We start from the raw sequence: 18,025 nt of genomic DNA, 5'->3' as shown, positions 1-18,025 counted from the left end.
ATCTGACGTGATTTAACATATTTACAACTAAAATATAAACAAATATTTTCTATTTTTTGTGAAATGACATTCATGGGTATTTAGCAAGTTCAAACTATTTAGGGTTTAAAGTTTAGGGTTAGGGTTTAGGGTATAGGGTATATGGTTTAGGGTTAGGATATAGGGTTTAGGGTTTGGGGTTTAGGGCTTTGGGTTTAGTATTTAAAAAACAATAGAAAACCTAATATGGTCTTTGACAAAATAGCTGAAATAATTTTTCATGAAGAAAATCTACATGTCTAAATTTGATTGGAACATAAGACCACGTCAAACTGTTACGTAGTCCTCCCGTAGCATTGAAAAATTTCTCGTTTTACATGTTAGGGAAATTTAAGATATTATGAAAATTTAACCAAAAGCAGTTCCATAAGCCAAATTGGTTTAATTAATACTGATAGATATCAATGTATCATATATAAAGTAACTGTCTGCCTTCCATATATTTCTTTTTCTATAAAGAAAAAGCAAGTCAAAAGGGAAAAACAAAATTATAAAATAAAATCTCTAACACAACCATGAAAATCGAAATTGAAAACAGTGACTGAGGATGGAGGGAATTCAGTTTACCATGTAACAACAAGGGTAGAGTGAGTGAGTGACCAATATTTATATCTGTAACAGCAAGAATATTTATCTCACTCTAAATGCGAGTTAAAATGATGGATCAATATACAGTGTTTGGCATGCCATATAATATTATGGAAAACGGTCTGGATGTGCCAAGAGTCCTGATCCAATTATTGACAGAATTGAAGAGAATCTTTGACGTTTGAACAACCCTCAACCTATATGTTTTGATAAGAAGACGTGCTCCTAAACCAAAAACTTTCAAAAGAATATTTAACCTGGAATTTAGTAGAAGTGACTAAATTTTCACTTTTTATTTTTTTTAAGAAGCTAAATTTTCACTCTCTAACTGTAAAGTTTGCAGTGAAATTGTAAATGGTAAAATGTAGAGTAAAATACAGTACTTTCTTAAATTTCCAAAACTGTTGTCGGTTGAAATCAGCAACTATATAAGACATCGAAATTGGATATTTCGTCTCCCATTTATTTCTGAAGCAACTCCCCCAACCACCAGTAATGGCTTATTCTCACCATGAATCACCGGAGACCTTAACCCCACTCTTAGAAGACGACGTCGTCGACGGCGCCGCTGACTACAAAGGCCTTCCGGCCCGCCGATCCACCTCCGGCGGTTGGCGCTCCGCTTCCTTCATAATAGGTAACGCCGCCTCACTATATATCATTTCTTCTTCCACTTGAGAAACTAATTAAGCTCAATTTTGATATGAATTCGAATTAGGTGTGGAAGTTGCGGAGAGGTTCGCCTACTACGGAATCAGCTCCAATCTGATAACGTTTCTGACGGGGCCGTTGGGGCAGTCGACGGCCACGGCGGCGGAGAATGTGAACATATGGTCTGGAACGGCGTCGTTGCTTCCTCTATTGGGATCGGTCGTCGCCGATTCCTTCCTCGGTCGCTACCGCACCATTATTGCCGCTTCTCTCCTCTACATTTTGGTCCGTGTCCCTTTCCTCCCAATATTTTTGTTAATTTTTAATTAATTTTGTTCTCTATTGTTTATTTGCACGTAATGAACGTGGTGTCAGTCAATGCTGGCTTTGTGATTTGACTTGTTTCAATGGATCATCTGCAGAGCCGACCCGGTTCTAGATGATCATTTCCAAAAATTTGGATGATCCGTATCTCTGTTTTTTTATTTTTATTTTTTTATTTTTTATAATTTGCATGGAGAAGAACTTTACAACATGTATTAAGGCTGTTTACAATGTCAAAATGAGTGAGTTTTTTATCTGAAGACGGGTGGCCTCCATTTCGAATCATTCATCATTTTACAATATAAGCTACTCGACTGAAAGGAGATGGTCCTCACTGTCGATCCCCTCGGATTTTGTAGTTCTTGGCCTCTATTCTCACTTACACATCATACGGTTGTGTAAATTGCTGCCCATTAGGAGCTTCTTAGGAAGGAAATGTGGAGCTGCTGGGAAAACTCTGCTGTGTTGGTGCTCCCCCTGTGATCAGAATTTGGAGGAACTCAAATGGTCGTGCCTGATCACAGCTCTATTTGGTGTCCTGAGTCTTCTATATTGTAGCAGTGACATTTATTACTTGTTGTGCACTTACTGGTACCAGCATTCTTCTCTCTGGTGAAAATACCCTTCTCTTTATACTTTAGGACTTGTTAAAAACCTAATCAGCATTCCTCCTCATGCAATTACGGAACCGAACAGAGGATTGGATGTAGAGGAATCTTTATGCTCTGGTAGACCTCTTTCCTTTCAAGGCGTAACTTTTGGTAGTTGATGATGCCTATGGTGGTTTCGTAAACCTCTGCCTTAGTTGGGATAAGGCCTCACACTATACCGGTCTTTGGGGCTTGTAGGAACTGCACAGCTGCTACATCAAGATGAGTTGCATCCTCAGTTTTGTGTACCAAGAAACTTTATTTTTGCTCACCTGGGAGGTTAAACAGTCGGCCTCTTCCTGTCTAAATTCCGATAGAATTATGGTTGTCTGGCTGACAGTGTGAAAATGATTATGTTTGTGACATTAATTTAGTTTGAAATAAAAGAAGTATTCGTGTCACAACTGCTTTAATGCATACTGAGTTAGTCAGTCACGGTTTTGCCAGATGTTCAATTTTGGTCTGGTCCATACTGAATTCTGGTTAATGTACTGCAAATTTGAGATATATATATATATATATATATATATATATATATATATATTTCACTTTACCTCCTGATGGAAGGAGCATGACAAATGATTATGAGTGGCAGTTCTAGTATTGTTCTCTACATCTTGCTATGTTTGAACATCATTGTTCTTGACATGAATTGGAACAGGGACTTGGCTTGTTGACCCTGTCGGCCATGATTCCTTCTTCTCAGCTTCAAGTACTGTTATTCTTCTTCTCTCTATATCTAGTAGCATTTGGGCAAGGTGGGCACAAGCCTTGTGTTCAGGCTTTTGGGGCAGATCAGTTTGATGGACAAGATCCAGAGGAGTGCAAGGCGAAAAGCTCATTCTTCAATTGGTGGTACTTTGGTGTCTGTGCAGGCGGGCTATTCACAGTCTCGGTATTGGCCTACATACAGGACAATCTAAGCTGGGGTCTGGGTTTTGGAATTCCTTGTGTTGTGATGATCCTTGCACTGATTATTTTTGTTGGTGGAACTAGAACATACCGGTATAGCATCAAAGGGGAGGAGGAAAGTCCATTTGTGAGAATCAGCAAAGTTTTTGTTGCTGCATTAGGGAACTGGCGCACTAGTCCTTCAGCAATAGCTTCTGAAGAGGAATCCCGTGGAACCTTGCCTCATCAAAGTTCTGAACAATACAAGTAAGCATCTTATCTGCATAGCTTTAGATTAAAGAGAATAAGGAGTAAACTAGGATAACGATTCAAGCATATGAAGCCCATTTTTTCTTGTATGACTCATCTGAGTACTGACATAAAAAATGTTTAATGGATGAAGGTTTTATCAACTGTTTATATCTCTCATTCGGCTCCTGTCCCTATCAGTTTTACACAGCATTTAATGAAGATTGTCCTACTTATTATCTATACATATTCCAGTTCTTTGTGGTCTCATGTATCCCAATCAGTTCATACTCAGGCATATAAAGTTGGGATTAAGGTATGCTGAGTGAAAAATCTGGCATATTTTCAGCTCTGTGTATTCCTTGTTGTGTAACAAGGACATTTTATAATTTATAAAGCACTTTTCAAACCAGTGATGTAGTTTGTGGTTTTAGTTGGTTCAGCTAGAACTATTTCGTTTCAGTGCATCAATAAGCTTTGGATCCTTATCAATGCTGTTGAACTTCGCCTTTTAAATTTTGGCTATGTGAAGTAAATTTTATTATCCAATAGCCGTCATTCCAGCTAAAAGAAACTCCTATAATGTGCTGTACTGAAGTTATTCAGTCTAGTTTAGTATATCTTCCTTTTAATGTAAATCTTTGTTCTTCATGTTGCTGATAATATGAAAATTTGATGCTCCTTATAAATTCGCCTTCCTTTAATCTTGCAGGTTCCTCAACAAAGCCTTGCTCGCGCCAGATGATTTGATGAAAAATGGGAAAATGTGTACCATCGCTGAGGTTGAGGAAGCAAAGGCTGTTCTTAGGCTGTTCCCAATATGGGCAACATGCTTGGTATACGGTACTGTATTTGCACAGTCCACTACTTTCTTCACCAAGCAAGGTGCTACAATGGACAGAACTATTGTCCCCGGTTTTGACATACCAGCAGCTTCACTGCAGTCGTTTATTGGCCTAACCATTATTATTTTCATACCCATTTACGACCGCATTTTCGTTCCAACAGCAAGAGCTTTCACCAGAGAACCCTCTGGCATTACAATGCTTCAAAGAATAGGAACTGGGATTTTTTTCTCTATCATCTCTATGGTCGTTGCAGCTTTAGTTGAGATAAAAAGGCTCCAAACTGCCGAAGATTATGATCTGGTTGATCTGCCAAGTGCCACAATTCCAATGAGTATTTGGTGGTTAGTTCCTCAGTACTTGTTGTATGGACTTGCCGATGTTTTCACCATGGTTGGTATGCAAGAGTTCTTCTACGATCAGGTACCAAATGAATTAAGAAGCGTAGGACTTGCCCTCTACCTCAGTATTATTGGGGTGGGAAGCTTTCTGAGCAGCTTTCTTATTTCAATTATTGAGGATGCAACCAGTGCTGCTGGGCAAACTAGCTGGTTTTCGGATAACCTTAATACTGCACATCTTGATTACTTTTATTGGTTACTAGCTGCACTCAGTGCAGTAGGATTGGCGGTCTACATTTATTTTGCAAAATCTTACATTTATAATAGGGGTAGCACAGTATAAATACAAATATGAATAATTATGGTTACTTGCAAAATGCAGTGTCATCACATCAGTTGTTGTAAATCTGGAAGTGAATGTGTAAATCAGTTGTGTTCAGTTATTTCATATGTCCGCGAGGTCTTGCAGATTCCTCAAGAAAGCCTTTCTTGCACTGGATCATCTGCAGGAAAATGTGACAGTGTACCATCGCTGAGGTTTACGATATGGGTGACATGCTTGGCATATGCTAAGCAAGGAGCCACCATGGACAGAACAATGGTGCCAGGTTTTGACATACCGGTTGCTTCACTTCAGTCGTTTATCAGCATTGTCATTTCTGTTGCAATAGCATGATCGAACTTTCACCAGAGAACCCTCTGGCATTACAATGCAACAAACGGAATTAGATTAACACAAATAAATAAATGTCAGAGCAACTTCATGGTAGTTACGTGCAAGGATTAAAATCTCTGTGATATATCCGATATATCCCCCGATATCTCTTTTTTTCGTAATGACCGATATATCTAGAGGGGTAAATATCTTATCTTTCACCGTATCTCTTATATTTCTCCGATATTTCTTTGATACCGTCAAATATCTTCGATATATAAGAAATATCTCTGATATTAAGGATATTTATGATATATCTTCGATATATTAAAGAAATATCTGGAAAAAAAAATCACAGAGAAAAATCATGTTCAACAAATATTCGAGAGATGAGTAATTCTCTTGAGTATATCTGAATGAATATGGACAATCTTCTATAGTGGGAGGATTGAACAATTTTTCATCTGAAGAAAATTACAATCATGCCTCCCAAGATCATAATCATGACTTTAGAAGTACTAGGTATGGAGCGGAAGATGATACCATGTATGAAAGGACTAAAGGTGCAAATGATGATCAAGATGTTGTTTCGGTTGCGCTAAGTTTTGAGTCTATCAGTTTAGGTAGTGGGACTAGAACCTCAAATGAATCTCAAGAAGGCAACAATCAATATGACTATAATGTTTATGGCTATAATCAATGTGCAGAAGTCAGTGACCAATCGTCCAGTTGGATTCATCCTTACTATTCACTTGGGGAAACAGTCAACTGTTCCAAAGATATATATGATTATCATATTCAACACTATAATTCGTACTATATAAGTCATATGTCTTGGTCTGATTATTGTACTTTTGTGGAGCAGTGTGCGTCTTATCAACAACTTAGATTCTCATTCTAGATGTAGATGAAGTTGATGTTTGTAATATATGTAAATCTAATAATTTAAATATTTTAGAAAAAAAAATTTCTTCCTAAATTCCCGATATTTTTTCCCGAATATCCACGATATATCCAATATCTCTTTTTTTCAAAGTATTGATAGATACACTGTTATACCGATATTTTAATCTTTGGTTCCATGCATAAATAGAGTACCACTCACCGCCGTAAGATTCCTTTTTCATTTGCTTTTGATCTTGAATCAGTTAATGATTATAATCGTTCCAAATGGTATCCTTCGTCATTTTAGGCGATATGATAAACCCTAGAGCTAGCCAATATACAACAAACAAGAAAGTGTATTACACCACCAAGATGTTCATGTACAATGAAACACTGTTCTGAAACATTAACAAAATAACTAGCAAAATCTAAAGCAAATCCTCAACTTCCTCAAGATAATTACCAACCATAGCAAACATTACCACCATTTTGAGATTTGTAGATCAAACCATCACAATCTGCAATTCAAGATATGCAAAGAAAATAAATGAGCAAAGTAATGAGCTCTAGACTCGTCTCTGCTTACAAAACATTGTTTGTCAAGTCACGCAATTGTGATACCTCGTTGTATTTATCATGATCTTCCCTATTTGTTTTGTTTACTTTTCGATTAAATAAAATTTCATTCAATAAACTGTAATTACAAGATAATCACAACACTCAACATGAGATTACAACTACGAGTCATTAACTCTAACAACAAACTACTTGTTCTCACTCTAAAGAGGAGAGACTGACATGTCAAGGAATCCAACAAATACCGCAATAGGCAACCAACCGAGTTTTTTTTTTTTTGACCAAAATATGTAGCAATTATTAGGACATGATCATACCACAATAATTTATTTTTAAAAAAAAAGAAAGAAAGTGGGATCCTCTAAAGTTTGATTCGAGGTAATAATTTCCTAAATAGACCAGGGAGCAAAATATCTGTGGATTTAAGCACCACACACAACAAAATATCCCTCGATTTTTATATTAAACAGCAACCCGCCAACAACCACTGCCAATGGCCACTTCTCCGGAGACCCAAACTCCGCTGCTCGACGACATCGTCGACGGCGCCGTTGACTTCCACGGCCATCCCGTCCGCAGATCCACCTCAGGCGGCTGGCGTGCCGCATCCTTCATAATATGTAAGACCCCACTCAACCCACAAAAATCTTCAATTTCATTAGAGAACAATCATTCTGATAATACTGACTTAATTTCAGGGGTGGAGGTTGCCGAGAGGGTTGCCTACTATGGAATCAGCTCCAACCTCATATCATTTCTCACCGGACCTTTGGGACAGTCCGTCGCCACGGCCGCCCAGAATGTCAACATATGGTCCGGAACGGCGTCGTTGCTTCCTCTCTTGGGAGCCTTCGTCGCTGATTCTTTTCTCGGTCGTTACCGCACCATTCTTGCCGCTTCTCTCGTCTACATCTTGGTCAGTCTATTTATAACTTATTTTTAGCTCTATTTTAAAATTAATGAATATTATGAGTTTAATTGATCGTTTATTTCTGTTTTCTTCTTTTAAAATTGGAAAATGCTAAAACGTTTTCTGGTTTGTAACTATTTTTGCATACAGAATCAGAATTTGTGGATTAATATATGAATTATAACTAGGAATATGTATAATGTGCCTGATATGCACTAGTTGGCTTGTTTGACTATCATTGTTTAGCTTCTGGGATCATCAGTGGGTATTTAAACACAGCTTCACATGTTAGATGCTACTTTCTGTTTTGAGGAAATTAGTGGTGTTACTGGGTTAATCAAATTTGACAGTTTCTTTTAGTTGAGTTACTAAAGTCGAACAGACAGATAACTTGAACAAGTAGAAATAAAAGCTAAAGCAACTATGTTAAACTCGAATCTTGTATTCCAAGTCATATAACAAATTGCTGGAATGAAAGTTAGGAACTAAAACATGCCAGCTGAAATGACTTGAACTTGTCACTTGTGTAAGAGTTACTGCTAAAGTGCTTCTCATGAGCTCAGCCATGGCTTTTGCTAGGTGTTTCTGGCCTTGTTTAAACTCAAGTCTGGCTTTTAACCACAAAAGTTTGTACAGAAAAGTACTTTAGATCTGATCTATATTTTACTTTACCTAGTGATGGTAGTAGTGATTAACAAATGATTATGATGTCTGGTTTCAGCACTGGTTTCCATATCTTATACGTGTGTCTGATGGCATCATTCTTGAACTGAACTGAACAGGGTCTTGGATTGCTGACTGTGTCGGCCGTGCTTCCTTCTTCTGAGCTTCAAGTGTTAATGTTCTTTTTCTGTCTGTATTTAGTAGCAGTTGGGCAAGGTGGACACAAACCTTGTGTTCAAGCTTTTGGAGCAGATCAATTTGATAGAAACTATCCAGACGAGAGCAAAGCGAAAAGCTCATTCTTCAATTGGTGGTATTTTGGTATATGTGCAGGCCCCTTACTTACACTTGCAGTATTAGACTACATACAGGATAATCTTAGTTGGGGTCTGGGTTTCGGTCTTCCTTGTGTTGTGATGGTCTTTGCACTGCTTATTTTCCTTTCTGGGACTAGAAAATACCGGTTTAGTATCAAGGGGGAGGAGGAAAATGCATTTGGGAGAATTGGCAAGGTGTTTGCTACTGCATTGAGGAATCGGCGAACTACTTCTTTAGCAATAGCTTTAGAAGAGGAATCCCGCGGAACCTTGCCTCACCACAGTTCTGAACAATTCAAGTAAGAGTTTTTAACTGTCTATATAGCCCACTGCTTATTACATAACCTTAATACTAAAGAAAGAAAAAAAAAAAAATTTCATGTTACTGACAGTAGGAGTTTCGATTAATTAATGTTAAATTGCTTCTTTGAATTGAAGTTTGTTATTTTATTCTTATTAATTTTTTTTTAAAATTATATGAAAAATGTGCAGATTCCTCAACAAAGCCTTGGTTGCACCAGATGATTTGAAGGAAAAGGGGAAGCTGTGTACCATCACTGAGGTTGAAGAAGCAAAAGCAGTTCTTAGGTTGTTTCCGATTTGGATTACATGCTTGGTATATGCTATTGTGTTTGCACAGTTCTCGACTTTCTTCACTAAGCAAGGTGCCACCATGGACCGAACATTTGTGCCAGGTTTTGACATACCAGCTGCTGCACTGCAGTCATTTATAAGCCTTGTCATTATTGTATTCATTCCGATTTATGATCGTATTTTTGTGCCAATAGCAAGATCATTCACCAGGGAACCCTCTGGCATTACAATGCTACAAAGAATAGGAACCGGCATGTTTCTATCTATTATTTGCATGATAGTTGCAGCTTTAGTTGAGATACAAAGGCTCAAAACTGCCAAAGATTATAATCTGGTTGATAAGCCAAGTGCCACAGTCCCACTGAGTGTTTGGTGGTTAGTTCCTCAATATTTGTTAATCGGACTGGCCGATGTTTTCACCATGGTTGGTCTGCAAGAGTTCTTCTACGATCAGGTACCAAAAGATTTAAGAAGTATAGGACTTGCCCTTTACATCAGTATATTTGGTGTGGGAAGCTTTCTGAGCAGCTTTCTTATATCTGTTATTGAAGAAGCAACCAGTTGGGCAGGCCACACTAGCTGGTTTTCCAATAACCTTAATCGTGCACATCTTGATTACTTTTATTGGTTACTTGCTGTACTCAGTGCAGTACAGTTCGCCATCTACATGTGTATCGCAAAATCTTACTTTTATAATAGGGTTTCTACGGTGTAAGATGTAATATTCCGAGCAAATACAGTGTGCCAGTGTCACTATCCAAAAGGTGAAGCTGTAATCCTGTAAATCAATTACGTAGTATTCTGTTTGTTCATGAAGTATAGTGAGAAATGGTAGAGGACATGATCTTTGTGTTAGGTTGTTTTCTGTTGTACGTTAATTTTGTTTTTCACTCTTTCTTGATGACAACGCAAATGCCTTGTGTTATTACTTCTGGTTTTGATATATCATGTGTTTTTAGGTCTAGTCTTGTTAGTCTTGAGAAACCTTCTGAACTTCTTCACTCTTTCTTGGTAGAGTATCATACTGTTCTTGAGCAGCATGTCTTCATTTCTTCCATCATCTTTATCATGTTCTGATGCTTTTGGGTGCAATACGTGCTAGATTCCTATCCGAAAGACATGCAAATTTATATGGACTTGCGTGATCAAAACTTTTTGGGTGTTTTTTTTTTTTAATAAAGAGTTTGAAACCCAGCCTAAGTGGGAGGCTTGCCTCACTGTATGTACAAAACTGAAGTTGAATAAATCTATTATCTGTGTTTTTTTTTTTAAATATATTAAATAAATAACTCACACACCATTTATATGTCAATGAGGTTTAAATAGATTTCTTAACCGACCAAGTCATGGCTCATTGATAAATTATTTGTGTTTAATCATTTAGATCTGTAGATGCTTTAACGTTACAAGCTTAAAAAACAGTTATCGGATTAATTAAGCATGCATAGTCTCCCCATTAACAATTTGAAAAGATTTTGTTGTATGCTATTTGATGCACAATATTTTGGTTATATATTAACACTAAGAGGGTTTCGGTCCCATCGATAATGAAGGACCTTTGGTGAAGGAATGAACCATTTTTTTGATTTCAACAAAAAACTTACAAAAACTACAAAACATGCCTTATAATCCTATATGAACACCCTTACCCAGCTTATCCAAATAGAACACTTAGGACACAAAAAGGGGCAAGCAGTGAGATACTTATGTTAAGATGGTCATTACATATCCACTCGCTACTTTTCAATGATATGCCAGGCTTCGCAACCTAGATAATACAATGATATGTAGTATAGACCACCTATATTCAAAACCTATGGCTCACTTAGAGGAAATTTTACAAACCATACCTCAAATAAAGGTCATTCATCAGTTCAATACACCATATTTAAAAACTATTATATTGGTACTCAAACAATGGAACAGAAATCACTTTTAGTATTTGCTGTCAATGATGGCGTTAACTCTATACTTTTAAAGGGGTATTTTCGTCTCCTTGGTTGATACAATTTTCTTTGACGACAGAAGCCGTTTTGCTGCCACTCTCTTCTAAGAGTACTGGATCTTGAGGCAGTTTGATGAGATTAGACAATCAGAGACCTAGAGTATGTATTTCTTTTGTATCATAGTGAACCCCATGCCCCATTAAAATGGGTGGCATGAACTTATTTTAATATTTGGATTCATAAATTTTACTACTTGTGCTTCTTCTCCAACTACTTTTCTTAATTATCAACCTAAACAACAATCTCTGACAGAGCCAATGAGTTATAGTAGAGGGGATTCTTGGGTCGAATTCTCCATCGGGTTGGGTTGGAAATTTGGAATGGAGATCGAAAAATTGGGAATTGTTTACTAGAGAAACAACAAAGTTTTGTGGTGAGTTGGAATTTGGATTCTGAATTTTGGGGGAGTTTTAATTGTTGGAGAACTATTACAAGTACAAAAAGAAAACAATGAAAAACAAGAAGAGGAAGGTTCAGTTTGCAGCAATTTTGTGTTTGATTAAAGAGATATGTAGATGAGAACATGTGCTGGCTGTGTGCGGCGGAGGAAGAGGGAGAGAGGGAAAATGTCAAGAAAATAAAAAGACATAATTGCTCATGAAACAACTTTTGTAGCAGTCAACTTAACACTGTTAGAGATGGAATGTATCAAATTTATGTCAGCTTTACATGTTAGGGTACCAATATTATAGTTTTGAAATGTCATATGCCATAATGATGAATGGATGTTATACGGGGTACCATTAGTAAAATTTCTTCGCTCACTTATTAAGCAAGTCTGCACCTATGCACTATAGCATATATAGTTTGTAGGCTGTAAAATAAAAATTAAACAAACTATTTTTCTTTGCCCTTACTAGTAGGGCTTGGGGTTTACCAACATGCAAGAAACTAAGAACTTCTTTAGGTCATCTCCTGTAGGAAATGGCTATATTGGAGCCAGGGCTATAATTTAGCCCTCAAAATATTATTTTTTAATTTATAAACTATTAAACGATCTCTTGTAAGAGAAGACTAAATTTTAGCCCAATCAAATATTTATGATTTCACATTATATTTTCAAACTTATAATTTTATTTTATTATAACATTATTTATATTTGGACCAAGATAAATATTTGAGAAAAAAAAAATTATAATGAGGAACGAGCCGTTTTTTTTTATTTAATTAACAACTAGCCGTTATTGTTAAACAACCATAAGCATTCAAATCATTGTGAGGAAAATTTTTCCATTAAGGAAAATGTGAAGCATGTCCATAACCAATTAAAAGCCACCATTTGTCAAAGTTTGACTCAATTTCAGTCACCCACTTGCATCAAACTGATGAGGGACCACTCGTTGGTCTGGACTAGGCTAGCCAAAGGGCTAAGTTTGGCCATGAAGCCTTTTTTTGGCCCTTTGACCCTCTTGTTATTCATTGTTGAAGACCATATTAAGGCTAAAATATAGGAATTGACCATTTGGACTCTATTGTTAGAGAATGCCTTAGTAGCTACCTTCTTCTTATTCTTTGGAGTTTTTTTTTTTAACCAATAGGGCAACCTCTGTTGTTTTTCTTTGGTGCAGTAGATGCCTTTTACAATCTAAGAACACTTCTAGAAGCTTCAACTAAACCAAGGGAATGAGCAGTGAATTTACTTGGAAATGCAGGTCCCTTTAGTTTTTTTGGTTGAACATCCTTGTATAATATTGTTTGAAATAATTTGACGCTTACAAGGGGGAGCAATTTTGGGAGGAGGGCTTCGTTTGGTGCCCTTAGCAGCCGACACGCTTTCTTCTTTATAACATCAAGTTTCTCATGCATTTCTTTCTCAAACACTTGCAACATCACGTGTTTGGTTCAGGTTTTGACAATAAAGGTTGAAGATGCAAAATCCATATGAAAGAAAATATGTTTGGGTGAGTCAAATTTTAAATTTGAGTATAGATTATTGGACAATGGTTGGAGATGCGCTTACAAAGAGTTCCTCCTCGTTGTGAAGAACCTGATTGGATATGTGATGTTGCATCAGTTACCGGTACGTTCAAATGCCCTTATGAAAAACTTTTTGCTTCTACTGGTGAGATTAGGGTCAATGTGGAGCATAAACTCTTTGCACCTTTACCTGAAAAAGAATTTTATTTGTGAAACATGAACTCTCTACACAATTAATTTAGGACTCCTTTTAGGTTTAAACATATATTGGCTCAAGTTCTATTTGGGTTGGGGATGCAAAATTGAAAAACCTAAACCTATTATAGGTTTTAGGAAAAGGGTTGGAGATGCCCAATATTCACCCAAAAGAAAAGAGATGTCATTTTCCCTTATTCAGTTAATTGATACCATCGTAGATTTGAAGAACTATTGGTGCCTTGTCATACCACTACGGTCCTCATTGGAGAACCTTGTTATGGTCATATATTTGATCAAAGGCAATGGTGAAGCAAATCGGCATCCGCCCTTCTTCTCTAGGGTCCAGACCCTCTTGAAGAAGCGCCACTAGGCAGCAGTCACAAGAGATGCACACAAAGGTTGCATAGAGAGGAAGCATTGCTGGTAGGGGTGGGCAATTTACACTGAATATGCGGTTACCGACCCAAACCGCACCGAAAAAATGATTCGGTAACCGCACCGAACTAAAATGATGTCATTCTATGGTCACACCGCACCGAACTGTTTGAAAGCGGTTTGGTTGCGGTTTCGAGTTATAAACCGTTTGATTTAAACCGAACCACACCGAATTACATTTTTCTTATGTTTTATTTTTTTAATGATGAAAATTTTGGTTTGTAATATATAAAAAATTTATTTATGTTTAAGTTTGCTATGCAATTTGCTATGTTAGAATGATAGTTGATATATATATATATATATATATATATATATATATATGTGTGTGTGTGTGTGTTTGTTAAGTAATCAATTATGGTATTTTTGTTAGTTACTTGATATTTGGATGATATTTGTAGACTTAAGTAGACTCTAAATACATTAAAAATTTGTTTATGCTTTATCGACATTGTTTGGTCAAAATAAGCATGACTTTGGGTATCCATTTCTTTTGAAATAATTAAATTAGTTTCACATCGAAACTGACCCGCACCGCACCAAAAAATAATGTAACCGAAATAATCGGTCCAACTTTTTGAAATGCGGTTGTGGTTTGAAATATTTCAAAACAAAAAAAAAAGGTTCGATTGCGATTTGAGCCTCAAACCGATCCGATCCGAACCGAACCGCGCCCACCCCTAATTGCTGGGGTGTTTATCTTTTGGGTGTTCTTTCAAATTTTTGAGAGATCCACAACATCACGACTAGCAAGGCCCAACGATGCCACGAAGGATTTGGTAACATCCAGTGGATGTCACACCCCAATTTTTGAAGGATAATTTTCAAAAATTTTGACATGATATAACTTAAAATATTATAATCCCAAAACCTGTTTCAAACAAACTTTAAGGAAAACTAAACTTAATACGGAAATGTAAATTTCACACAACTCAACACTGAGTTAAATATTACATTTCCTTGTTTACATAAACTTGAAAGTCAAGAAAATGAAAAAAATCACATGAGTTTAATACTGTCTACCCCAAATATAAAAAAATATACAGTGAACAGCAAAACCCAACAAAAAAACCCTGCCACTAAGCCTCCACCTCAACACTGCTGATTCTCACCTGCAGGCCTAACCCCTATACCAAGAATTGGTGCACCGGGTTGTAAACAACAAACCCGGTAAGCTAAAAAGCCTGTATGAGTAATCTCTCAAAAATAACATAACACTTTTAAACATCCAGATATATACCAAGAGCACAATTTAGATCTATAAATAAAACCACAATTCCAACACTTTTACAAAAACATGTACCCATGAGTCCCAAATATTAATAAATACCTCTCATGACCTATAACAACAATTTGTGTACCCACAGGTCCTAAATACCATAAGGTATCTCCCATGACCTACATCGACAGACGGACTAGAGCTCTATTCCTAACTGTAACCAATCACCTGGCCAGTTTGACTATCCAATAACAAATCATCAAATAATAATAGCATTATAACCATAACCAATCATCCGATTAAAGGTTTGGAACCCGGTTTACTATTTATCTAACAATCACAATATCATAACATCATCATCAACAACACAAGATCACATCATAAATTATATCCTTCCACATAGATATATTTACATGAACAAATATAGATATTCCACAAGAATAATCTATCAATAATCAATAAAATTATGATTACATGAACCTCAAAAATAAACATATAAGGAAAACTTGTTTTATCTTACCTATGAGCCGTTGGCGATCAAGCTCATATTTTTTCAAAAAACAAAAATAGCATAATATTAAATTCAACATCAACACCAAGTGACCATAATAAAATTGGTTCAAAAGTGAACCTTGGTGAGATTTACTCACCTCAATATCCCGTTGCGTTTCCGCAAAACACAAAAGTCAAGCTAACCACAACCTCACAAAACACCTAAAATTACACAATTAAAAACCTTAGTAAATTCTCAACAAGTAACAAAGTACTACTAATCTTAAAGGTTGCCCAAAGAAGGGCAATCCTTCTTCCAAGACCTCCCAAGGTCATTGGACACTCAACAACAACCATACTACCTTCAAGATCAAACTTCCAAAGTTTCCGACCTAACAAACACCAAGAACAACTTAGCACGTAAGATGCAAAAACTTAATCAACACTTAGCCTTCACTCACAACAAACACACTAGCAACTACAAAGACTAGCTAACACGGCAACCAACGCCCCTACACTGCTCGGACGCGCTTGTGGTGGCAGCGAGTGAGCCCCACACGCCACCACCAAACTCAATATTTGGGAAAACTCACAACATGAAACTTGTAGATTAAAGCATGGAGAGCAACTTTAATAACTGAGGTTTCAACTAATTTTGACCGGAAACGGCCGGAAAGTGCCCTGAAACTCCACCACAAAAATCAACCTTAAATCTACAAATCCGGGCTCAACAACTTAAAAACTTGCTTTAAACTATGTCTAGCCACAACCAGGAGGAGGAGAGGACCAAAACTCACCTATGGTTGCCCCTCATCACCGCCGTAAATGGCGAGTCCGACCGGTGACACAACAGCTCTCTTCTCCGGCCAAGAGCTCTGTTTTCGGCTTGCAGGGCCGCGCCACACCAGCCTAGAATTGAAGTGGATGTCCGTGTGAGTTGAATGGGACCGGTGGCGATCCAAACGGTGGCCGAACGGCGGAGCTAGCTCCGGCGGAAGTTGGTTGCACGGGGTGAGCTCAGGAGAGGAAGAGAGAGAGCTGACTTAGGGTTTCCAAAAAATAACTCCCACAAATTTTTCTACTTATACTCTTTCCAAAACCGGAAACTAACTTCCTCTGACCATAACTTTCTCATACAACATCCGATTTACGCATGTCGCATGTCTACGAACTCATATCGACAAACTCTACAACTTTCATGAAGGAAGTTTTCGAAAAGAACTTACGGAAAATAAAGTTAACTTTTTGGTCTCTTAAAACAAGCACCTTAAAATAAACTCCCGAAACTTCAACTTCACATAACCAACTAAGAATTTCCACAAATAATCCTTCATTAATTCTGGAAATAATACAAGGAAAATTGATATGAAAATCTAGGGTATTACAGTGGAGGACATTGTGGAAAGGAAAGAGGAGGGATTGAGGCTTGAAATTCGTCGACGAGGTCGAGGATTTTTGAGAGGCTACAATGCGGCCTTTATGACTTTTTCTTCAATGGATTCCAATCAAACCATGTTGATTTAAGAACAAACGAAAGAAAACAACAAATTTTTGAAATAAAACATTATTGTATTAATAACGCAGACCAGAATGGAAAACAAGTACCATTACATTGTAAATTTCCTCTCATTTATTAATTGTGAGCCTAGCAGAGAATAAGAACCAATAACTAATGCAGATACCAGAGCTAATACACGTTATTGCCTGAGAGCTCAATTGCGGTGCTTCAAGCACATATATATCAACCATCTCATTTGTTCCAAGATCTCATTTGTCTGTAGACTAAAAACACCACGACTTAAGCCACAATCAGTTTGAAATCAGGCCCAACAACCCAATTCTAAATTTTGACATCTTTTTGGCTTGGTTCTAGACCCAGGCACAAGAGCCCGATCTCATTCCCAAACCCTACCAGATCTGTGTTGCAACATCTTCTCACTTTCCTCACCGTCGGCCAAACCAAATCAGCCGTCTTCTTAGAAAGTAGATTCATGGTCATTGCCTCCCACAGACCTGGCGACCCTAGAATCATCATTTTGCCTTCATCGTCTCTGCTCACCATCAAACATGGTTGGCTGACATCAAGCGTAAATTCAAGATAATCAGGCCAAGAAACAAGCCAAAAGAATTTAGGTTTCAACTTGAAAGGAAGAGACATATTTCTGTGGATATCCAGCCATGATTGAGAGATTAATTAAACCATCTACAGATGATGGGATAACCAAGTTATGTTTAGAAACAAGGAAGGTCTTGGCTCCTAGATCTATTTGAAAGGACATGAAAATTGGAATTTGGTGCAAAGGAATCAAAGATGGAAGATGAAGGGAGGACGAAGCCGTCTTGAGGTTGAGTGGCCGGAGTTTGTATGGTTGTCGCCGCTAAAGAAATGTTGTGTTAGGAGGAGTGCGCATAGACATGCTAGTAGAGAGAGGCTAGGGTTTTTCATCTTCTGTTTGGATGTAAAGAAAATATAAAATTGAGAAAAACTAGAAACACCAATATTAACAAACTTATCAGCATCTCAACCATTTTCAAGGTTAAAATGTCATTAAGTTTCAACCAAATTTATGTCTCGAAAGA

The 18,025-nt window shown here is 37.2% G+C and overlaps 1 protein-coding gene across 1 annotated transcript; it reads left to right on the top strand.

Annotated features, from left to right (window-relative positions):
• The first annotated feature begins 1,121 nt into the window (after nt 1-1,121).
• LOC101298022 lies at nt 1,122-10,067 on the top strand. Its single transcript, XM_004299769.1, has 8 exons — nt 1,122-1,264; nt 1,346-1,563; nt 2,914-3,410; nt 4,105-4,904; nt 7,234-7,314; nt 7,393-7,610; nt 8,387-8,883; nt 9,077-10,067. The coding sequence occupies exons 1-8, from the start codon at nt 1,123-1,125 to the stop codon at nt 9,891-9,893; spliced, it is 3,270 nt and encodes a 1,089-aa protein (XP_004299817.1). The 5' UTR covers nt 1,122; the 3' UTR covers nt 9,894-10,067.
• The last annotated feature ends 7,958 nt before the right edge of the window (nt 10,068-18,025 follow it).

Source organism: Fragaria vesca, linkage group LG5, assembly GCF_000184155.1.
Source record: "Fragaria vesca subsp. vesca linkage group LG5, FraVesHawaii_1.0, whole genome shotgun sequence".
Classification (NCBI taxonomy): Eukaryota; Viridiplantae; Streptophyta; class Magnoliopsida; order Rosales; family Rosaceae; genus Fragaria; species Fragaria vesca.
This window is presented reverse-complemented; position numbering and strand designations above follow the sequence as displayed.